Source organism: Euprymna scolopes, chromosome 30, assembly GCF_053919585.1.
Source record: "Euprymna scolopes isolate OS-2025 chromosome 30, ASM5391958v1, whole genome shotgun sequence".
NCBI lineage: Eukaryota > Metazoa > Mollusca > Cephalopoda > Sepiida > Sepiolidae > Euprymna > Euprymna scolopes.
This window is the reverse complement of record NC_136511.1, coordinates 30192893-30217734: the sequence shown is the minus strand read 5'-3', so window position 1 is coordinate 30217734 and position 24842 is coordinate 30192893. Positions and strand designations below refer to the sequence as shown.

At 31.8% G+C, this 24842-nt stretch overlaps 1 protein-coding gene across 6 annotated transcripts in view; it reads right to left on the bottom strand.

The window, feature by feature from the left end:
• Nucleotides 1-24842, bottom strand: part of LOC145254555 (protein transport protein Sec24A-like) — a 192953-nt gene that overhangs the window by 39662 nt on the left and 128449 nt on the right. For 4 of the 6 annotated variants that reach the window (XM_080113080.1, XM_080113082.1, XM_080113085.1 and 1 more), the window contains 5 exons: nt 24049-24151; nt 22932-22955; nt 11082-11208; nt 1812-1921; nt 35-101 (listed from right to left, as the gene is read on the bottom strand). In XM_080113080.1, coding sequence (XP_079969206.1) covers nt 35-101; nt 1812-1921; nt 11082-11208; nt 22932-22955; nt 24049-24151 — 431 coding nt within the window. The remainder of the gene's footprint in view (nt 1-34; nt 102-1811; nt 1922-11081; nt 11209-22931; nt 22956-24048; nt 24152-24842) is intronic. The other 2 variants (XM_080113081.1, XM_080113083.1) reach the window with 1 other exon arrangement.

The window sequence follows — 24842 nt, the reverse complement described above, 5'->3', positions numbered from 1 at the left end:
AGAAAGAAAAAGTAAATAAAGTAGTTGAATTTACCTGTGCCAATCGCATTGAATGTAACATCCAAGACAAACAGATACACGGCTGGCTGTGGTGGTCGTAACTAGAAAGAAAAGATTATCGTATGAATAATAAACAGAATGAAAAAATAAAACAACCAGGATCACATTAACAATAAGTAAAATTTATATATCATAGTAAAACTGAATTGAAGGCTTTCTTTCTGTATATTTTGATCATACAAAATACATGCTAAAATATTCAGCTTTAAGATTATGTTTGAAAAAAATGAATAAAAATCCATTTTAATTGTAATTTGCAATTAACTCAAACGACTCATCTCTTACTATCATTTTTATCCTCTTTCATTGCATGTTGTTTAACCCCTACACACCCACTTATATTTTATACCATCCATTACTCTTGCTATCACACCTTTTTTTTTTTAATTAATTAATAAGAAAATAAATAAAACAATTGAAATAGTCCATTATAAGTAAAAGGAATATAGTTTAGTTGTTTTTGTTTTACGGCATATCAACCCTTTTCAGGTTATTTAATGCCGAATCTAGTGATTTTGAAGAAAAATGTTTTTAATAGAATATATTTGTTTTTTCTCAAATCAGTTTCTATTTAACTCATAGTTGGGATACTAACAGGTACTACCACTCCAGGTCAGAGTGGACCTGGGAGCAATTGCAATTAAAGGGTGACTTCACACTCCCCAAAGCCCACAAGCTGGGGCCTCACCATTGGATATAGTTTAAGGTCATATCCAGGCCCAAAAGGAATATAACCAGATGATACCATTAAACCATAGTTGGAGATTACACATATACATCGAAATTTAAAAATAAACAAAATTATGAATTCAACATCCATAACAGTTTAGGTGTACAATCGTTTTAAAATGAAAAATCTTTTATATGAACTTGCCTCTCCGTTAGCACAGATTCCATAAAGACCTTTTGTCTCAAAAACAATCATACACCTAAACTGCTGTTGATGTTGACTTCTTGGAACCGATATAAATGAATGTTATAATTTTGTTTATTTCTGTTATTTTTGTTTGGCATATATAATTTGATTTAATATTTCATCTGAGATGAGGTTAATGTTTGTTCATTTGTATATTAAGTCTATGCCTTCGACTTCTCTAATCATATATATAGATAATAAAATTGATCAAGTCAGAAATAATCTTTAAAGCAAACAAACCTATCAAGATAGTATAAATAAGTGAAGCAATTAATATAAGAAAAGATGAATTAAAAATTAAAAACTTTATTGCATAATCAGATCAATAAGGAAAAACAAAAAAAAGAACCTCTTTAGGCCATGTTATTTCGAAACCAAATTTTGAAATGCCATTGATTAAAGAGGTTCTTTTCTTCCAGGTCACAGTTTTATTGAACTTTGAATTATCTTTTATTTATATATATATATATATATATATACTAGCAAAGATACCTATGCAGGTCTTTGCTGTATGCTAGGATACCCACTTTGCAGGTACCCGAGCATACAGCAAAGCAACAATCTTAAGCAACTTTGACCTTGAAAAACGGTGTGTACCATCTATAGGTTGGATATTATCATCATGTCAGGTTTGGTCATGATCGGCACAGTAGTGTGGGCTGTAAGAGCTGTTCACACAGACACACTAACGCTATTACTTTATATATATATATATATATATATATATATATATAAACAACTTTAACTATCTAAAGTTCTTGGATACCTCACATTAAATCGACACATAGTACCCAAATGTAATTAGATGGTAATGAACATAAAGAAACATGTCTACCATATATTCCGAAGGAGCAATAAATTCAATTGTTGACGAACGGACTTCTGGTCTGCGCTGAGGATCTCCGTAAGTCCGAGACACAGGATCAAATGAAAATTCTTCTGGCACTGAAAAATAAATAAATAAACAAAAACATATGTTTAAAGATAAGATAAGAAATAAGATTTTTAGGTTCTTGTCCAGAATTCACCTTTATTAAAAACAAAAAAAGAAAACTGTATGATGAAACTAAAATATATTCCAAAAATTTTGTAAGTAGTTTTATTTTTAAAAAAGAAAATACAATTTTATGAGTACCTGAAGAGTAACTGTCTTGTACAACATTTTGAAAATAATTTAAAAACTAAAAATACAACATAACTCAATAATATTTCAATCTTATAAGATTGATGTTGTAATGCCTACTAATTCCTATTAATCGTTTAAACATTTGCTTATTTAAAAATAAAACTATTTGATTAATTTACATATTTTTTATTTCCATCACACGAATGTACAACATATTTTTTTTTTATAGAAGGAATTCTGGACAAGAATGTAGCATTTTTTCCCATGGATCCTGAAGCATGTGTCACTGACTTTCATATTCTTCAAACACCAGAAGTTTATTATCAAATTGTAGTAATACTTGGAGGATTTGTTTTTTTTTTTTTTGTCAAAAGCATGAACAAAAAGTAGCATTTTTCTTTTTTTTTTACCATGAAAATAACGTATCAGGCAAAAGTGCAACAATTTAATAGTTCTCTTCTGCATAAATATATTTCCTTCAACAAAATAATTTTTTTAAACCATTTTTGTGTAAAAAATTTAACATTTAATAACCTTTCACATAGAATTGGTCATTTGAAAATTTGGACTTCATTTTATTACAAACAAACATGGCCAACAAAGCAAAGAGTATTCACTTAATTAAAAACATATTTTCAGAATCATTCCTCTGTAATTTGTTGAATTGGTTATGTAATTCAAGTTTGTCATCATTCTACTTCTAATAGCAAAATAATCATCATTAAAATCTACAAGCAAATTTATCTCCAGCAGTTCAGCTGTTCATATGTTATATTAGAAAAAGATCATTTGAATTTTAGGATTGGAACGTATAAATGGACCCTCTCTCACAACATTGGAACATAACTTCTATGAAGGATTCCCATAGAAATGTTGATAATTGACAAACTGATCCGACTGAAATCTTTCATGTTTTTTTTTAATATAGGGGAAGTTTTGGAAGAATCAAAGGTTTTTATGCTTCAAAATTTAAATATTTATTCATGGTGTTTAGTTTGGTTGTTTTGTTTTACAGTAGAACATAATGAGCTGACAAACCAATATGTAGATTAATAGATTTCTTTAAATAAATTTCAATTAAAAATAATACAAATGTAGAAATTTTTAATCAACTGAATGAATTTAAAAAATGGTAAAAAAAAAAAAAAAAATTTACAAAGACATTTTTGGGATTTATCTTATTGTTTTTTTTTTTTGTTTTTTTAAGAAACTGATGCGTATATAATATACTTTCTGTGTGATAATAGGTAATTGTGTGTGTATGTGTGATTGAATGATTGTTTTATTTGGTAATTCTCATGACGATCGCATTTATAAATGCATCAGATTAGTCCTCCAACCCAATGGTGTACAGTTTGGCAACAAATTATTTTACAAATAATTTATTCAATTGTAGAGAGCAAAAGTTAGGAAAGAAGATTAACTAAAATGTGCAGAACTCACATATAAAAAGAAAAACGTTGGGGATATATATATCTAAATGTCTGCAAAATTCATAAATATTAAACTCTCATAGAATAATCAAGCACTCTGTTGGGTTTCTTTTCAACTAACAAAATCAACAAATATATAATGTATTTTAAAAACAAAAATATTTTTATCTGTTCACTTTTTGAATAGAATTTCATGTTATCATATATTCCTTTTTCTGAATGAACGATCTGTAAAAATTATCTGAAATTCATATTGATGCATTTCAGTTTTCAATCATTTTAAAAAAATTAATCCAACGATTAAAGTTTAAATTGAATGTCATTAGAAAGGTTGATGCAGATCTATAAATTTCTGAATATTTATAGAAGAACACACTTGTGATAAGCACAGAAACAAGGAGAATATACATTAATTTGCAAAATCTATGAAACGTGATCTAACACAAGTGCTGCAGATTTTATTAAACAAAGAGATTGATTAGTTCATGGAGTTGTTCTCATGACCCAATTAATATTTGAACCAAATCGACAAAGGTAAGTACTTTCAGATGTAGTGATGGTAATTGTCAAGTGAAAAAATAAATACACAAGAAATGTATTTATATATATATATATATATATATATATATATAATAACTAGCAAGGTTACTGGCATTGCTCAGAGCAATAAAAAAGTAGAAGAGGTTAACAAGTGTGTGTTACGTTAAAACTTCTATCTTTGTACCTATGTCAATCTGTCTTTCTTTTTTCTTTTCTTTTTTTTTGCATTCCTCTCTTTTTAACTTCTGTCCAGCCTATTCCTTTCTCTTGCTTGTCATTCACCTCTCCTTTAAAATGGATGAATAAACCGACCCCCCTTCAACAGAACTTGGCTCAGCTGGCCCTCCAAAAAATATATATTTTTTATCTTAGATATTATTCATCTGAGGAAATATCAATCTAGAATATACCAACTTTGTGGGTGTTTCTTTTGTAGTTTTTAGTTGAACATACAAATATACACACAGGTAACTGCCATTTATTATAATAGATAGAAATAATGTGAGGGGGGTGTTTATGCAGAGATTTGCATTCCTCTATCTTCATCCAACTTCAAACCCACAAACATGCGTTGAATGACATCTTGTACTCTTCATGATGGCTTTAATTTTGAAGGTCTCTTGGTGATGGGTGAGGCAGACTGCTAAAGAAGCTGAAATTAAAATCACTTCAAGCAAGTTTTTTGGATTTCCAAATCAACTTGAATGTTTTTAGTTGGACAACTAATATTTTTACATTCAACAGGCACAAAACACAGTAACGGAGTGAAGGTCTAAGTGATCATATTCATGATTGTTCTACTTCACTTCCATCTGATTATAATGACTTAATACCTCATTCGGTTTCCATTTGCTTTCCCTGTCTCCACGTTTGACCAGTTTAACTTTTGACCTTGCTAGACAAAACAAATGAACATACAAGTTATTCAATATATAGCACAAGTTAAATTATTCCTACATAAACACAGCTTCATATTATGATTGTTAAAAAAAAAAAAAAAAAAAAAACCCTACCACATTCTTTGAATATTTATCAATTCCTTTGACAATTTTACTGGGTTGAAAGTACTGAAACCTTTAATTTTACACAGAAATTTAATTTTATACACCTATTTCAAGTTTACAATTAAAACATTAATCACGTCACTAAAATGATTCCCAAAAACCAAACAACTGTTCAATAAAATTTGCATAAAAAATAAATGGATGCAAGATTCAATGATATGGAAATGTTGAAACAAAAGAAAAATTTTCTCATTATTTGCATTCAATGTTCTTTACTCAAGTTTCAATGTATTACAAGCTTCTTTATAAACATTTAGATGTCTCAAATTGAAATTTGGTTGCAGAATATATGAAAGAAAGGACAAAAACAATTAAACACAGGAAAAATGAACACAAACAAAAGATTAACCGGTTTTATCCAAATCAACAAACGTATTACTTTTTTTTTTAAATAATATTATATATACATATTATATATATATATATATATATATATATATATATATATGGATTCTATGGAAATTCTGCCACTTCCACCTATCATTCCAAGTGTTGATCAATTTGATTACAGTCTATTTTCGATAAATACAGCAGTCTATGAAAGGTTGTTGATTTGAATTCTTCAATGAAATTGAAGAGGACTCAAAATTGTTTGAATTCAAAGCCAAAGGATTTTAATTTTGACTAAATCTCAAAACTTGCAGATTTTTAACAACTCATGAACAATAATCTTTATTTTGAAGAATAAATTTTTCTTTTTTTTTTTTTTTAAGAAATTAATGCATACATGGCACACAAACTTTTTCCTTGACTTAACATTATAGAAAAGCTAATAATATAGGAGAATGTTAGCAATTGTTTTGTTTTTTTCCTGTGTTTTTTTTTGTTTTTCATCCATACATCTTTATACACACACGCAACATGTGCACATATATAAATTAGAACATGTTGAAGAAACATGCAAAGAAATGTTCAATTCAAAGCTGAAGGATTCATACTTTAACCAAATCCTAAAATTTGCAAATCTTTGACAGAAGGTCGAAGATCATAAACAATAATGGTTTTCATTTTGAAAAATATTCTTTTTTGAATAAATTGATGCATATTAAATGTCAGAAAATTATTTTTCTTTACTTAATATTTGAAGCAGCTGATAATACACAGGAGAACATTAGTAAAAGAACGTTTGCATAATTCCATGTTTTTCATTTCAACTTTCCAGCTCTATGCATGTGCGCATGGAATGTGTACGGTGCACACTCACCTGGTGTAGTGTCATCGCTGTCGATACCTACGATACCATGGGGGGAGAGAAACTAATCAGAGCAATTGATTACCACAGAAAACTGGAAAAATCTACATAAACATCTAGACAGCATTTTTGGTGGTTACATTATGGAATAAAATGTCCCAATAAGATGAGTGGTCACCAATTTAGTCCAGAGAACTAACTAAATTGAAATTGCCCCAAAAATGTTTTAGAACATTAATCATCAAATTTGATCCAACAAATTAAATGTTTTTAACCCTGTCATTTTTCAGTTGTATTCATTTAAATTACTTTTAACAAATGCATCATAATTAAACATTTGATTAAAGCGGACGAGTGATAATTTGGACTATTGAGATTTCTAATCTCACCTGGAGTGTTATTTTTATAACGTTTCTACCAATGTAACCTACAACCGTCTTCAGGTGTATCTTGTACAACTCTGGGAATCTTTCTGCCAAACTGGGGGATTTTTTTCTTTTTTTTTTTTCAAAGGAGTTACCACTTATCAAGACTCGGAGGCGACTCCAGAATAAGGGTTATTGAGTGTACAGTAGTCAATGGGACAATATCGTAGTCATCATTAGTTGTGGAAATTTAGTAAATTGGATTACTTAAGGGGATGACTCATCAAGAACTTGTTTACATTGGACTTGAACACCATATTGTAGTCAGCTGGAAAGCAGGCAAACAGAAGAGAGTTCCACAGGCATACAGTTCTAAAATAAAAGCTTTGTTCATAAAATCTATGTTTAAGTTTAGGCACAGGTAAAGAACGGGGCAAATTATTGATAGTGGTTTCAGCTAGATAGTAGTTTCTGTAAAGAATTTTGAATGGAACCCTCTATTTAATCCATGGAGATAGCATGCTTTTGTTTCATCAGCCATGACTGGGTAAAAGTTTTAATTCGCAACTGTATTCTTTGTAATGCCAACATTGAGGATTGAACCATCAACTTAATTTTACTTAGTACTTTGTACATTATGCCACAGGTCCTTGCGGATCATTACATCAACCGAAATATGAATAACACTCAAAATGAGAATAGTTGTCCGAATAATCCAAATTGACGAGAGCATTAAAAAATAGGATCCGTAATTAAATCCAACCAGCTGATAAAAATCAAGCAAATTTATGAATGAGTATAAAAGAACCTAAACCGAACCCCTCTCGTAATCTCTAATATAAGTTTTAAGGAGATGTTAATAATAGGTAAATCATCATATTCAGTTTCAGGTATGTTTTATATGTTGGTATGTGTTGGATGACTTTTAGAAATTAACTTTCAAACTAACTTATCTCTGACCAGGTCTTAATTTATTCATCTTTCTCTTCAACATATCCATGTCACTTACTCCCATGTCTTCCTTGGCCTTCTATCAACATACTCTGCTACCTCAACTGGTCTACATTTACTAACCAAAGAACTTTCATCCATTCTTTCAATATGACTAAACCAGCAAAGTCTGTTCTGCACACTTCTCCCTATACTGTCCAGCAACCGTCTTGGCATTGTTTTCTATATATTTGTTCCAAGTCATGTTGTCTATGAATGTAAAGTTGAAGAGTATGAATGATGAACTCTCAGCTAGAATATTATTATCCATGACAATCAGTGGCTGGAAAGGTTCTTTGTAATTGTTGAAGGAAAGGAGTTTCATCTTAGTAGCATTAAATTTTATTATATATGTAGGGCTACATTCCACTAGACAAAAGGTCAGTTTCGAAGGTTTCAGACATTACCTTCGATATGTGTACATTCGTTTTTTCCAACATGTCCGGTATAGAGTCTGGTGTCATCGGCAAACATGCCCATCTCAGACCTAATCTCATCAGAAGGTCATTTATGAATATCAAGAACAATAAAGATCCAAGGATGAATGCCTGGGGAACGCTTGCATTAATATGTTGTTTAGATGTATAGTCATCAAGGACAATCACAGAGAAATAATCAGAGGGATGCAACATTGCAGCGATGGGATTGTGGTTGGAGTCTGGTTAACAGTCCAAGACCTATTAAATTGGGAACTCTTCTTTGTACAGTGTCCAATAGAGAGAGTAATGGTAGATGCACCAGCTTCTATGTACATGGACAAATGGTAGTTTTGTAGAGATATAAGATACTGTCAAGTATGAGTATTTTTCTAGCATGGTAAAGGGAGCCCATCTTTTTTACAGCAGCCTTTGTATTGTTTTCTATGTATTTGTTCCAATTCATGTTGCCTATGAATGTAAAGTTGAAGAGTATGAATGATGAACTCTCAGCTAGTGTTATTATTCATGGGAATCAATGGCTGGGAAGGTTCTTTGTAATTGTTGAAGGAAAGCAGTTTTGTCTAAGTAGCATTAAATAGCATTGAAGATCATTTCCTGTGAATTAACTATTTATTGAAATAGTATAAAATATCACAAAAAATTTTTTAATCTTGTTTGAAAAGTTAATTTTAGTTTATGCATAATAAATCAGCCATTGAAATCTTTCATTGGCAAAATAAAATTAAAAAAAAAAAAAAAAAAAAAGAACTTGTGTCTTTTGTAAATTTAAAATGAATGTGAAAGCATTTACATTGTTGGATAGAAATTAATTTCTGATTTTAATGCTCTTAGAAAATCATGTATTAAAATATTCAAAGTTTTGGAATCATTTTAGAGAGATTAAAACATTAATTTAACAAAATTAGTTATAGTTTTATTTCAGTTTGGTTGAATTAATTTAATTCAAAACTAAACTATTAATTAAACTTAAATCTAAAAATCCTATATTTTAATAATTTGGTGAAAAAAAAATGTCAGTTAAAACAAACAAAAAATGGGGGTAGGGACAAAAAAAAAAAAAAAAGTAAAAAGACTCAGATAATGCTAAGTGGGTTCAGCTTAATTGATACGCTAAAAAAGCTACAAGTTTTTTTGTGAAATGTGTGTTCTTACACGAATAGTAATTGGTTGACAAAAAAAAATGAATAGGCAGAGTACACATTACTAAGGTAGTAGTGTTTACAATGTCAATATTTGAGTTTGAATTTCATTTAAGTATAAAGATTTGTTTTTGTTTTTTTACTGAATACGTTTTATGAATTTAAGAAAATTAATATAACAAACACAAAAAATATTACATAAACATGTTTTAAAAACTAAGTGACACTGTTTTATAATCCACAAAATAGACACAAAAGTTAATCAGCATTAGTCCAAAGAAAATTATTTTCAAAAAACAATGTTTTTTGAAAATGCAAACAATACATTAATACTAACATTTTTTGGTGCTTGTTAAGATGCAGTCGACAAATTGATTTTTTTTTTTAAATATCGTTTTAAGCAAAAACAATATTATCTAGTAATTGTCATGCCGACATAAGTAGTAATATATCCAAAAATTATGAAAAAAGTATAAAGTTATTTATAGTTAAGTCATTTTTAGTTGTGTGCAAGCAACTCTATAAGTCGGTCTATCTGTCTGTAACACTTTTGTGCTTGGACTTTTTGGTTAAGATCAAAGGTCTGTTGTTAATAGATGCTGTTCTTAGCTTTTTAAGTTTTTCAAAGTGTACATGCTGTACTTATGTTTGTAACTTTGTGATATAAAGTGGGGGATCACTTTTCTATATTAATTTAATAAAATAATCACCCACTTTACAACTAGTCAGTCTCAAAGATATTCAAGTCATTCTCCAGATCATTCAAGTTGTTTTTGAAGGATTCCAATTAGTTTTTAAGCATTCAAGTCATTCTTAAGGTCATTCAATTCATCCTTAAGTTCATTAAAGTCGTTCTAAGTCATTTAATTTATTTATTTAAGTCATTTCAGCCCATTTTTCGGTCATTTTAGTTTATCTTTAAGAATTTCATGTCAATCCTACATTCACACATTCATTCATTACACGAGAGTACGCGACTAATGGCTATGTGCCGTGTTATGGAAAATTGGGTAAAATTGCATTTTACTTAGAGTATAAAATAGACAGTAGGAGTCTCAACATAGGGGACATAACTCCAAAAGACTCGACTGATTACTTCCCCATGGCAGCAATATTTGTTGTCGATAATTCTTTTTTACTAAAAATCATAATAGCAGTTGTTCTGTTCAAATTTTCATAGTTTTTGGATATATTACTATTTCCAACATGACAATTAAGTATGTAATGTTGCTTTTGCTTAAAACGATATATTAAAAAAATTGATTTGTCGACTATATCTTAACAAGTACCCATATTTTTCCCACAAAGTTTTTCTTTATATTAACTATAAAGCAGCAAAAGTTAGGTAAAGATGAAAATTTACATTCCTAGGTAAGAAAACCACTCAAAGACCAAATATAAACTTGTATAGGTTATTAAAATGACTAATTATCAAAGAAACAAAATGTTTTTGCCAAAATATTTAATGTCTAAATTAACTTATCTGCAAATGAAAGCAATGTTTCAATACTATTACATTTTTTCTTCCTGGCAGCAAGTTGAAGAGATTCAATAAAATTCATAAAATTCTATGATTTTTTTCAGAAATTTTTACATATCTTAAATAAAATACACCTTTTTTTATCACAAGTAAATATTCATTTCTCAGGATCTTCAATTAAAAATATTTTCGTGAAGAATAGAAAAATAGCACCGTTAAAACGTCTGCAGCATGAATTTCTAGAAATTGGGTATTTTACATGTTCCCACATCGGAAATATTATGCGTTAAAAAAGGGTCAAATAGAGGCATAAAAAGAATAAAAATAATAACTCACACTCATTAACCCTATAGCATAGGTTACACTTCCATCGCGTACGGTCCACAAAGCTGATGAAGGGGTTGATATAGGTACGGCAGGTACGACACCTGACGATCACAGTGGACGTTATCACAGGCAGCTGCTGTTAAAGGAAAAATAAAACACATGCAAGCAGACGTATATCTCAATAATCACATCAAAATAATAAAATTATAATGCACGAATACCTTATATATTTTTGGAGCTGATCATGCATTTCAAATATTTAATCTCTCACATGCAATAGCCATTGTTTATGTTTATTACCATCAGAAAAACAGTTAACAATAACAGTTTATTTACAGTTTGTCAGCGAAAAGCATTAAAGCCATATATAATACATCATGAAGCTTTTCTTATGGAAGACCCTTGCTTTAATAAGCTCTTAGGACTGCCTTTCACTTGAGATCCAAAATGGAAGATGCATAGCTAGTCTGAGAAGGATGTTATAGTTTGCTTGAAGCATTGTGCATAGTGTGAAAGAAGTTGTGTTTGAAGGCTATATCAATGCAGTTTATAGGAAACACCATGGACACAAGTTAGTATATAAAAGAATACGACAATATTAGAAGGAATTTCCAATAAGTATTCAATTATATTACGTTTATTTGCCGACATAAGGTGTCGTACAAGATGGTAGGTGTTAATGTCCATAATTTTGTAGAGTAGTATCTCTTCTTCAGGAGAAAATAAAAAGAAATACACACAACTTTTCAGCGAGAATTTCCTTTGTCTGTTTTATTTATTTATTTATTTCTAGAAGTCAGTGTCACAGACTGGCTGTCGAATCAATTTCCAGGATATGAGTTGTAATAGATATTAAGTATTGTTAGGAATTATTGTAGCTTTTTTTTTTTTTTTTTTTTAATGTATATAAATGATTAATTTTTATATATTAAGCTTATAGTGTGTACTATTTGTTTTGGAGTAAAGGAGATGGTCTAAGGGAGGTCACTTTATATATGCTTGGATTAGTTTCCCTGCCAAAGTATACATGTCAATATGTATATATGTGTGTATGCACACATATATACGCATATATTATTTTAATAATTGAATTTATTTATTTTATTAAATTTGTATTTATTTATTTTCTATATATTAATTTATTCTATTTGTTTGTTTACTTATACTAGCAAAAGTACCCATCGTTGACTGGGTTCAAAACAGCCTACAGAAAATGGACTCTGATTTATGAAAGTATGATAGGTTATGAAAAGGAAAGGTTGAATTTGGGGGTATCAAAACCAAAGCAAAATATGATGAAAGTAAAAATAAAATAGATAAACCCCATAATTTATTATATCATATCTGTTCACACTGAAACACTTATCACAATATTCTGTGGATCTATATTAAAAAAACTTTGTTAAACTTAGTGACATATTTACATTCTATGGAGGTCAGGTGCGAACGAACACCCCATAATTTTATTATACCATATTTCTTCAAACTGAAACATAATTATCAAAGTATACTTACACAGATAGATATGAAAAGTCTTTATTAAAGTTTGTGCCTATTAAAGTTTGAGGCCAGGCGTGAACGCAGACCCCACAATTTTATTATACCATCCCTATTTAAGTTAATACATACTTATCAAACTATTCTTATGTACATCTATATAAGAAACACTTGTAAACGTTTTTTTTTTAAATTTTTTTTTTCCATACTTTGTGACCAGGCGCGTACACATACCCCACAATTTTAATGAACCACTGTTCTGTCAAATCAAACATACCTATTCCTGTGGCTCGATACATCTATCATTATATGTAATCAGTTTTTTAAAATAGTCAACCATATAGGAGTCTATTCGTGACCAGACACACACACACACATTCAGCTTTATATTGTGTATATATATATATATATATATATATATATATATATATATATATATATATATATATGAACACGTAGTTAATAAAACATGTTAAAAAATTTCATATATATACCCACAGACACATTTTTCTGTATTTCATCTGACCTTGTTAAATAAGTGTAATTGAAAATTATTGAAAATTCCGTCTAATACTGTCATTATTCTTTTATATACTAACTCGTGTCCATAGTGTTTTCTCCAAACCGCATTGATACAGCCTTCGAACACAACTCCTTTCACATATAGCTAGTATGTTGCTAAGACTGCTGGAAAAATGCCAGAATCATTCTACCATCCCAGAAAATACCAGACTCCTGATGCAATCTCCTACCTATATGGATGGCATACTGCTGTCACATTTTGGGAAGTTCCATTTAGAGCACTCTTGACAAAGTATAAAATAGAATTCAAAATGGAGGAGGGGGGGGCGTCTTTCAGAAGAGACCTTGTGTGTCTCTCTACTCTATTGTCCTTTCTATGAAAGGTATTTGACTACGATCTGATCTCTGGTTACCCCATGTAAGACATTCACAGCAATAACTCTTTCTACCATACCAAACAGAAAAAAATTAATTTCCTTCTCTATATGTCTAGTGTCAAGTGAAATTTCTATGGTCAGAACTTTGTAAGAACTTCCCATATGTGAAACATTATTGCAGGCCTGCTTTCTGCAAATTACAACAGTTTTTTTTTTTTTTTCAAACTGAATGTCATACTCCATAAATATTCAAATTCAGTTCATTCCATTAATCATTAATACTCACATTTTTTATTTATTTATTTTTTTTAATTATTCACCCAAAACTAAGCATATTGCTATTCAGACATAAGAGAAAATTATTTGGGATCATGTCTATTAGGGGATGTGAGCAGTTGAACAACGAGGTGTTTATTCACATTACATTTAAATTTCTACATGTTAGTACAGTCAAAGTAGCACAAGACTGGAATGAAATCTGACAATCTAGGAATTGGTGAGAAGAAAATATTAGAGTAGACGGTTTTCAGCATCTAGAGATTTATACAATTCAGTGAAGGGGTGAGATTTTGTAGCTTGTCAGGTTAGTCGGAGTATTTACATCGAAAGGGCATAAGTACTACCTCTCTGATAGGGAGATACTAGTGGATGTGTTTGTTTAACGGCATTTCAACCTCTAAGAGTCATTTAATGCCAATAAAGTTTTGTTGATATAATAGTTTTTCAGTTTCTTGTAAAAATTTTTAAGTTTCTTGAAAAAGTTTATCTTTTGAAGCAAGATGTTTTAGGTTTTCTGAAAAATTGTTTTAGTTGTAAGAGATTTGGTTTTCTAAAATGAGTTTTACTTGTTTACTTTATAGGAGTTTGAATACATTTGTTTCTTTTAAATAATTTATGATTTGTTGGGGTTCTATTTCTTGGAACACTTTTCTAATGTTCGTTGTTTTAAAATATTTCTTTTGAGTATGTTTGTGTTTTCTACATTCCCTCAGTAGGTGTTTAATTGTTAGTTGTTGGTTGCAGAGTGTGCAATTTGGTGTTTCCTCCGCTTTGATTAGGTAGGAATGAGTTAATTTTGTATGTCCAATTCTTATTCGGTTTAGTACAATTTCTTCTCTTCTTCCTTTAAAAATTTTTTGTTTTTCGTTTTTAATTATTGGTTGATGTTCATGCAGTTTGTTTGTAGTGCCTTTGTTCCATTCCTCTTGCCACTTGTTTTCTATATATGTGTTGATTTTTCTTTTTAGGTCTGTGTGTGGTATTTTAATTTTTTCCGTTTGGTGATTTGTGGCTTCTTTAGCCAGTTTGTCTGCCTTTTCATTTCCTGGAATGCCGACATGACTTGGTATCCAGGCTATTATAATTTTTTTATTGTTTTTTTTTGTTATTTCGTTGTATTCTTGTATAATTTCTGTGATAAAAGGGTGTTTAGATTTTTCTTCAAGGGCCATGATACAGGATAGGGAGTCTGTATATATTATGAATTTTTGTTCGTTGGTGTCTTTGATGTGTTTGAGAGCTATTTTGATGGCCTGCAGTTCGGCTGTATATATTGACGCCTCGTTGGGCAATCGTATTTGATATTGATTTTGTCCATCTGTGCATGCTGCACTTGTTCCGTTTATAGTTTTAGACCTATCGGTGTATATTTCTATGTATTCTGCATATTTTTCTCTTAGTTCTCCAAAGTTGCTTATGTTTGTTATATTATTTGTAGTGTTTTTCTTGTAAGCAGTAAGTGTTATGTCGGTTTCTGGTTTTTGTAATGTCCATGGTGGTCTGTCGTTTGCTTTTTGAGTAATTATATTGTCGGGGTTTTCATTGATTTGATGTATTATTTCTTTAATTCTGTGTCCAAAGGAGCGTATACTTTTTGGTTTCCCTGAATAAAAGTTTGTACATTGTGGGTTGAAGGTAGTTTTGTATGTTGGGTTTTCGGGGTTGGTTTGTAGTTTTGTTGCATATTGTAACGCTAGTTTTTTCCATCTTAAGTGCAGGGGTAGTTCTTGGGCTTCTACATGAAGGCTTTCCATTGGAGAAGTTCGGTAGGCTCCCAGGCTAAGTCTTAAACTTTGATTCTGTATTGTTAGTAGTTTGTTTTTGTAGGATTTGTAAGTAGAGCTGTATATGGCACAACCATAATCCAGTTTGGATCTGATATGTGAGCGATACATTTTGAGCATTGTAGCTTGATCTGCTCCCCAGTCTAGTTTTGATACTATTTTTAAGATATTTATTGCTTTTAAGCATTTTTGTTTTAATTTGTTAATGTGCTCCTTGAAGTTTAGTTTGTTGTCTAAAATGATCCCTAGAAATTTGGTGTGTTGTACTACTGGTATTAGTTGTCCATCTAGTTTGAGCTGTGGATCAGGGTGGTATTTTCGTTTCTTACAAAAGTGGATACATGTGGTTTTGCTTTTGGACATTTTGAATCCATTTTGGTTAACCCAAAGATCTATTTTGTTAAGGCAATGTTGCATTTGTCTTTCGATAGTTGGCATATTTGGTGATGAGCAAGTTATTGAAAAGTCATCAACAAATAGTGTTTTTTCTAATCCCATGTTAACATTTTTGATTATACCGTTGATTTTAATTAGAAAAAGGGTGGCAGATAGTACACTACCCTGTGGTACCCCTGTTTCTTGTGTGTATTGTTCTGATGTTGTATTTCCTAAGCATACTTTAAATGTTCTGTGGGATAGGAATTCTTGGATAAATTTTGCTAGGTTTCCTCTGATTCCCATATTATGAATATCTTTCAAGATTCCGTATCTCCACGTGGTGTCATATGCTTTTTCGATATCAAAAAAGATTGAGACCACGTGATGGTTTATTAGACCGTTACGGATATATGTTTCTAGCCGAATAAGTTGGTCATTAGTACCTTGATTTTGTCTAAATCCGCTTTGATGTGTAGAGATAAGATTATATTTTTCTAACTGCCACATTAGTCTTGTATTGACCATCCTTTCTGTTGTTTTGCATATACAGCTTGTTAGGGCGATAGGACAATAATTGGTAGGGTTGGAGTGATCTTTTCCTGCTTTAGGAATTGGGATGATATTGGAGTTGAGCCAGTGTTTTGGGAAATTGTTAGTCCACCATGTTTTGTTAATTATCTGTAAGAGTATGTTGAGAGATGTGTCTGGCATGTGTTTTAGAAATTGATAGTGGATGTCGTCTGGACCGGTAGCTGTATCTTTACTTTTATGAATTGCATTTTTTAGTCCTGTTATAGTGAAAGAGGTGTTATAGTATTCTTTGTTATTGGATGTGAAATTGAGTTTTTCTTTTTCTGCGTTGTTTTTGTATTTTTGGAATTTGGGGGAGTAGTGGTCGGATGATGAGTTTTGGCTGAATTCATTTGCAATTATGTTTGCTATTTCTTTTTTGTCTATAGTTTGTCTACCATTTGGTGTACTTATATTTATTGGTGTTCCAAGTTTTTTTCCAGTTATTTTTCTTATTATTTCCCATGTTTTTTTTGATGGCGTGTTGTTGTTCAATTTGGAAATATAGTTTTGCCAGGTTTCTTTTTTGCTTTTTTTCATAATATAGCGCACTTTTGCTCGTGCTTGTAGGTATTTTTGAAGGTTGGGTTTTGTAGGATGTTGTTTGAAGTGTTTTAGTATTTTTTTCCTGTTGGCTATTGCTTCTTTACATTCTATTGTGAACCATGGCGTTGATTTTGGGTGTGGTTTGGTGGAAGATTTTGGGATTGTCTTGATTGCTATTTTGTTTAGTGTATTGGTGAAAGCTAACATAGGATCTGGTTTGCTAACTATTTCTTGATTAATTAGGTTTGTGCAAAGTTTGCTAAATTCAGTCCAGTTAGCTTTATAAATTTGCCATTTTGGTTTTGATTCTTCTGTTGTAGGTTCTTGGGTTTTGAGAAAAATTGGGAAGTGATCGCTGCCGCACTGGTCGTTATGTACCTCCCATTGGAAGTCCATAAATATTGTGGGGGAGCATAGTGTTAGGTCAATAGCTGATGTCGTTCCTGTGCCTGGGTGAAGGTATGTGTGTGTTTTGTCGTTAAATATAGTTACTTCGGGTGATTCCAGTAATGATTCAATGATTTTCCCATTTTAGTTAATATTCTCACTTCCCCACATTTTGTTATGGGCGTTGAAGTCCCCATTAATATAAAAGGTATGGGGAGTTATGTTATCAGATCTTCAATTTCGATTTTATTTAGTTTATGTTTAGGTGGAATGTAGATTGAACAAATAGTTGTTGGTTGGTGGAGTGTAGCTTTAATTGCTATTGTTTGAAGGTTTGTTTAGAGTTGTAATTTTATATGTGGTATTTGTTTTTTTTATTATAATTGAAGTGCCTCCTATTTGTCAGTTATCTGTTTGTGATCTGTTTGTTTGATTGTAGATGTGGTATCCTTTGAAGTTGATGGTGTCTGTTTCTTTTAAAAGAGTTTCCTGTAGGCCGATTATGCTGAGGTTATATTGAGCTATTATATGTTTGATTTCTTAATAGTTTGGTTTTATGCCTCTGCAATTCCACTGTATGATGTTTTTATTCATTTCCATAAGTAAGTTTGTTTTTTTGTTTTTTTCCTGTTTGGTTTTTGTTTAGTTTTTATATCTAGTATTCTATTGATTTGTTGTGTTTTGAGTGGTTTTTGTTTTGTGTTTACTTGAACTGCTTGGTTCCTCAGTCTCCATTTTCTCTTCCTGGTCAGTTCTGTTTTTGGAGCTAGATTTTTTTTCTGTGACTCTCGGTTTCAATCAATTCAAATTTGTTTTCATTTTCGATTAATATTATGTTTTTTGTTTGTTTTGGTTTTTGGAAAGAGGATTTGTGTTTTCCCGTTCCGTTTCCATCTTTCCAGATATTGTGTGTTTATCTTCTGCTTTTGTCCTTGTTCGTGATTTGGATCTTTCACGGTTTATTTGTGGTTTTTGTTGTTCGGGTTCTTTTTTGCTCTTTGGGACTTGTTTCAGATCATTTGACTGAGTTTTAGAAGATACTGATATTTGTTTCTTGTTTTCATTTTGGTTAGTTTTTAAAGTTTCAATTAGATTTTTGAGTTCGGAGATTAGTTTAAGTAGGTCTTGGTTTTGGTTTGTTTGGTTTGAAATTTTTGTAATGTCTGCATAAGTGTTTATTTTTTCCCCGAGAGCTTGCTATTTTCCTTGCTTCAGGAAAGGATACGTTTTGTTTGTATTTTATTTCGGCTATTTCTTTTTCTTTTTTGTAGATTTTGCATATTTTAGAGTATGCTGGGTGTTTTTCTTGGCAATATGGGCATTTTGTTTCGTTTGGGCATTCACTTTCAGTGTGGTTAAGTTCTTTTAAGCCACATTTTCCACATATTTTCTGTCCTTTGCATGTTTCTCTGCTATGTCCATATTTATGACACTTATAACATCTCAGAGGGGATGGTATATATTGTTCTACTTTTTCTATTGTATATCCAATTTTTATTTCTTTGGGAATTTTTGGTGTATTGAAAGTTAGTATGTAGGTTTTTGTAGGTATGGTTTGACCATTCCTTTTTATGTTTATTCGAACATGATCGATTACTTCTTGTTTTCTTAGGGCATTTTCTATTTCTTCTGCTGTAGCCAAGGTTAGTTCATGGCTTTTTATAACACCTTTTGATGTGTTTAGTCTTTCATGAGCATAACTTTTGCATTTATAGATATGGAATTTTTCTATCTCTAAGATGTTTTTTGCGTCTTTATAGTTGTTGACTGTGACAAGTAGATTTCCATTTTTCATTTTTTTTGCTGTTTTTGGGTTGCTGTTTTGAGACAGAATTTTTTCGATTAAGAATGGAGATAGATCGCTGATCTTTTTTCCTTCTAATGTTTCGATTACTATGAATCTTGGATATTTTTCTTTATCAATTATTTCATAGTTATATTCTTGCTCACTGTCTGAGCTGGTTACGTCAGAGTGGGTTCTTTTCGCTTTTGTTGTATTTTTTTGATTTCTGGGTTTTTAGAAGTTTGTTTAGATTTTCATCTCTTTTGCTCCCCACCCTCCTCGGAGCCCGAAATTGGGAGATGTTAGGAGGGAAACCCATTCGCCCTTTCATCCCAGGGATACAAAAAAGGTATACTCAATTGATTGAGTTTGTTCCATCATTTCCTGTTTCCTCCTTTAGTTTCTTCTTTCCCACTTTGATAGAAACATTGGTTAGGGAGCAGTTGTGTGGTTTTTGTCTCATCAATTGATTGGCCCTTGCCATCGCCTTCTAACACTTACCTGGTTTGTCTATGTTCGTAGTAATGAAATGTATTATCGTTGGATTAAATTTTTTTATTTTTTTTATTTTATTTTATTTTATTTTTTTTTTTAAATGTTAGAATTGATGTTTTCAGTGTAAGTGTTAGGGCTTGACATGACTAGCCGATTGATCGGATCGGGCCTCTCCAACCGCCCGTCTAGCCTAGTACAAGGCCAAAGTAGAGTGTTGCAACAGATACCTTTATTTTCCCTAGGCATCGGTTGCTCAGCCACCAGGATCCTTTTCCTAGGCATCACGGGTTGCCACCCACGGCCAACAGGTAGCCCTGTTGAGGGACTTTTACCCTCTGCAGGGGCGCAGTCGGCGTATTCTAATGCCCCGCCGACAGGGTCAACCGGGAAGTAGGGAAGGAAAAACGAAAGAGGGGAAGGGGCTGTTGTTTTTATTTTGTTTTTGTAGAACATAATTAAGTTTTACAAAAGAGAATAGAAAACAAAAACAGAAATCGATGTAGGTGCGTTTCGTCTCAGGAAGCCAATAGGCAGCCTGATCTGGTAGCACCAGGAGACTAGTGGTGGATGCACAAATTCGGATGTGACAATACTCCATCCATAAGTTAATGGTGGCTTTGTAGAGATACAGGATACTGAGAGGCATGTGTAGTGTTCTAACACTGTAGAGAGAGCCCACCTTCTTTACAGTAGCCAATGTCTTCAATGCATTTGTTCCAATTTATGTTGTCTGTGAATGTTAAGCCTAGAAGTTCAAACTAATTTTCAAGAAGCATATTATTAGTCATGACAATCAGTGCTTCAAAAAGATTTCTTGTAATTGTTAAAGGAAAGAAGTTTAGTCTTAGTAGCATTGAATGTAACTATCCATTATTCTCAAGTGACTTGACCTTGATAAATGGTGAGCCATAATAAATGAGGAAAAAAGAGAAAGGAGGAAAAGAAAGGGGGAAGAAAAAGGAGGCAAAGAAGAGGACGGCAAAGGTGAAAAGAGAGGAGGAAGGGTGGAAAAGAGAGGAGGAAGGGTGGAAAAGAGAGGAGGAAGGGTGGAAAAGAGAGGAGGAAGGGTGGAAAAGAGAGGAGGAAGGGTGGAAAAGAGAGGAGGAAGGGTGGAAAAGAAAGGAGGAAGGGTGGAAAAGAGAGGAGGAAGGGTGGAAAAGAGAGGAGGAAGGGTGGAAAAGAGAGGAGGAAGGGTGGAAAAGAAAGGAGGAAAGGTGGAAAAGAAAGGAGGAAAGGTGGAAAAGAAAGGAGGAAAGGTGGAAAAGAAAGGAGGAAAGGTGGAAAAGAAAGGAGGAAAGGTAGAAAAGAAAGGAGGAAAGGTGGAAAAGAAAGGAGGAAGGGTGGAAAAGAAAGGAGGAAGGGTGGAAAAGAAAGGAGGAAGGGTGGAAAAGAAAGGAGGAAGGGTGGAAAAGAAAGGAGGAAGGGTGGAAAAGAAAGGAGAGGAGAGAAGGATAAAAAAGGAAAAAGGAAAAAATCTAAAACAAGAATTACAATTGTTCCATAAGATAAAATGCATGCATGAATGTTAGAGCTAAAATAACTGTGTGTATGTATATATATATGTATGTGTGTGTGTGTGTATGTGTGTGAATGTATGGAAATTGAAAATTGCATACACAGACTCAATAGTGGCAATGCACAAGTGATAATACAAAGTCATCTTGGTTTTTGAATTAGTGTTCAAGATTAGAAAGTTGACAAATCATGAAAAAGATGTTACAGTTTAAAAACATGCTAAATAGCAGAGCTGGTTGGGACAGCATGTAATGAGTTTGGAGGTCATACTAATTTTTTTTTTATTTCTCACCACGTAGGGAACGAGAGTATAAAATCTTGTGCCAATAGTGCCTTCTTGTTTTAAAGCTAAATATCTCCAAGGGAGATAACTCTAGCCAACAGGAGTACTACAACAAACCATTATTTGAACATCCTCAACCTGGATTGATATATGCAAACAAAGGATAAAAAACATTATTTCCGTATCCACAATCAATCTTATGTTTTTAATTTGCACTGTATATACACATCATGAGCTTTAAAACAAGATATAGTCAGATACTCAGAAACTTCTCTGGAATAAGAGTATACATGCAGCTTTTGACAATTTACAATGTAAGAGAAGCAGCATATGACACATTTGACCTCTACTCTTGCATAACTATAAGATGTGGTCGACGACAAAATGTCAAAAAAATACAGCACATTAGCTGGAGAAAATAAACGGTCGTACTGTAAAAAATTCCTGTAAAACTGTGCCGAACAGCAATATATTAACTGGTACACTGACATCACCTGTCGTCAATTATCCAAAATGCTCCAAAGTGTGCCCCATATTGATATTGATGGCTCAAATCTATGTGATAGTCCACTTAAGATGGGGAAGAGAGGAGCTGATTATGACCTGATCTTGGCAGGTGACACAAATGAAATAGTAACAGACAGGAGAAGTTGAAGACATTCATGAAACATCTAATCTCAGCACAGAACACAGAGAGGAAAAAGTGAAAATATTAATAGTACTTAAAAAATATATTAAAATAGTTTTTGCGCCAATAAAGATTTTGTTTTTTGTCAATTTAAGAGTCATTCAGCGCTACACAATTAAAATCATCCTGTGTATGCAATTAACATTTTCATTATGGGCTTTTTTTTTTTTAGATGAGGATTGATTATTCGTATTATTTGGATTCTTACAATTGCTATTCTCATCTTGAATATTATTTTCACAATGTTTCAGTCAATGTAACCTCTGACCTTCAGGTGTATGTTGTTAAACTCAGGAATTTGTGCAAAATTTTGAACAATTTTTTCTATAATCCACGAGGATAGCATGCTCTCGTTCTGTCAACCATGACTGCTTAAAAGTCCTAAATAATTTGCAATCATATTTCAAGTGTTGCCCACACTGAGTATTGAACCTTTAACTTCCAGAGAGCCTGCTAACCTCATGGATTTAATAAAGAGTTTCATTCGAAATTCTGTGTAGATTCTCAAGTTTGACAAAGATTTCAGAGTTCGACAAGATACACCTGACGATTACTGAAGGTTACATCGACTGAAACGTTATATAAATAATAGTCAAGACGAGAACAATGGTCCAAAGAATTCTAATAATATGAATAACACTTAAATGTAATAGTTATTCGCAAAATAATGTACATCCACCAAAAAAATAAAATTGACAGTTTTTGCTTCAGCAATATTTTGTTAATATTTCCTATAGATAAGGTTTTATATTTACCGAATTTGCTTGATTATTCTCGCTCTGTAAATAAATATTTGATGAAATATGTGAAAAAATATGAAAATTGGTGAAAATAATTTGTGTTCTTGTCCAGAATTTCTCCTTTATTTAAAAAAAAATCCGTACAATGTACTTACAAGTGCGGAAACAGCAATATCATATTCCAAAATTTACATTAATTCATCTCGTAGTTTTATTTTTCTAAATTCAGTTTTAAGCAATTAATGAAAATTCATAGGCATTACGACAAAGCTTGTAAGTTTTGGATTATCGAGTTATCTCCCTGAGTTTTTTTCTCTTTTTTTGAGAGGGGGGGAGGGATAAGATTTAAAACTGGGGGATAGTACAGCTGTTTTGTGTTATATACAATTTGATTTTCATATTTAAAAATAAAACTACTTGATCAATTTACATGATTATGACATTTTCAATTTCATAAATAGGTGCATCATACAGATTTTTCTTTCTGTTTTTTAATATAGGAGGAATTTCAGAAAAAACAAGAAAAATTTATTTGAAAAAAAAATAGTTAAGAGTTTAAAAATATTAGGTCACTAGGATTGGCATAAAGAAAATTTAACCTTAGAGTCAGAACTAAAAAAAATTTGCTTTTTAAATGAAAAAAAATAAATAAATAAATAAAAATAGACATCACCTTGTTGAAAATACTTAAGTCTCCAAATTTTCATTCCATATTATTAAAGTAGTTGGGAAATTTCCATATAAAAATACACATGAATTTACTGGTATTTTGGCACAAGAAAATTTAATACAAGTAGTTTTTAATCCCAGTGCCAAATCAGTCTACACTTGCAAAAGATGTATCATCAACATTTCCAGCCATATAGAACGATTTGGGGACAATTTTACCGCCATAATGCCCTCTAGGGTGGTAACCAGAGTTCTGACGAAAAAAAAAAATTGTCCATAATAGGCCTAACACACAACAACCAACTCAATAGATAATCACACACATATTCATGGCTTTAATTTCACATAGCGGGTTATTAGAATGACTATTGCAATAATTGCAGATGCAGTAGCTGCACTTCAACCAGATGATGTAACATTTGTTCTTTTGAGAAGTTTACGATGTCTGAAAAGAAATACATACTGTAAGATCCTTAAATGGATGGATAATGACTCCCAATGGCAGGCGAGATTTGTTTAATAATGCAGAAGTCTGAGGTATAGCCATCAATGTACAACGGAATATTCTGGAAAATAAAAGATAAAAACAGATCAAGTTAAGACCTGGCTTGATAAAATAATCCACAAATTGTCATCTATAAATATAGAAGCGAAAATGTGTGTATCTATGTATGTTCGCTTTTTGTGTATGTCCGAGAAAGGCTTTTTTTCCGAGAAGCGATCGGTCGGCTTACTCCTTCTGTAAACTTTTTTTATATCACATTTAAATGATAATATCTAAGAGTTAATAACAGGGGTCGCATGTTTATTTAACTTGCCCGACTTTTACCAGGTTGCCACTTCGAAAAGCGACTGATCTGGCTTGCAGCACAAAACTAGGTCAGACACCACGCCACTTCCTCGCACCTGTTTATTTTGCTTCATAAACATTCACTTAACGTCCTTATCAGTTCCTTTCCTTCGTGGATGAGACGGTTAGGTGTCTGGCTTTTTTCCCCCTTTCGTTTCCACCTTCGTGTCAAGGTTTTGGGTTCAATCCTACCTTCCTACTAAAACTTTTTTTTTTCTTTTACACCTCCAAACACTCAGGCAACGCCGGGTACCCCCCGCTAGTCTATATATATAAAAGCGAAAATGTGTGTGTATGTATGTTCACTTTTTTGTGTATGTCCGAGAAAGGCTTTTTTTCCGAGAAGCGATTGGTCAGTTCACTCCTTCCTAAAACTTTTTATATCATGTCTAAATGATAATATCTAC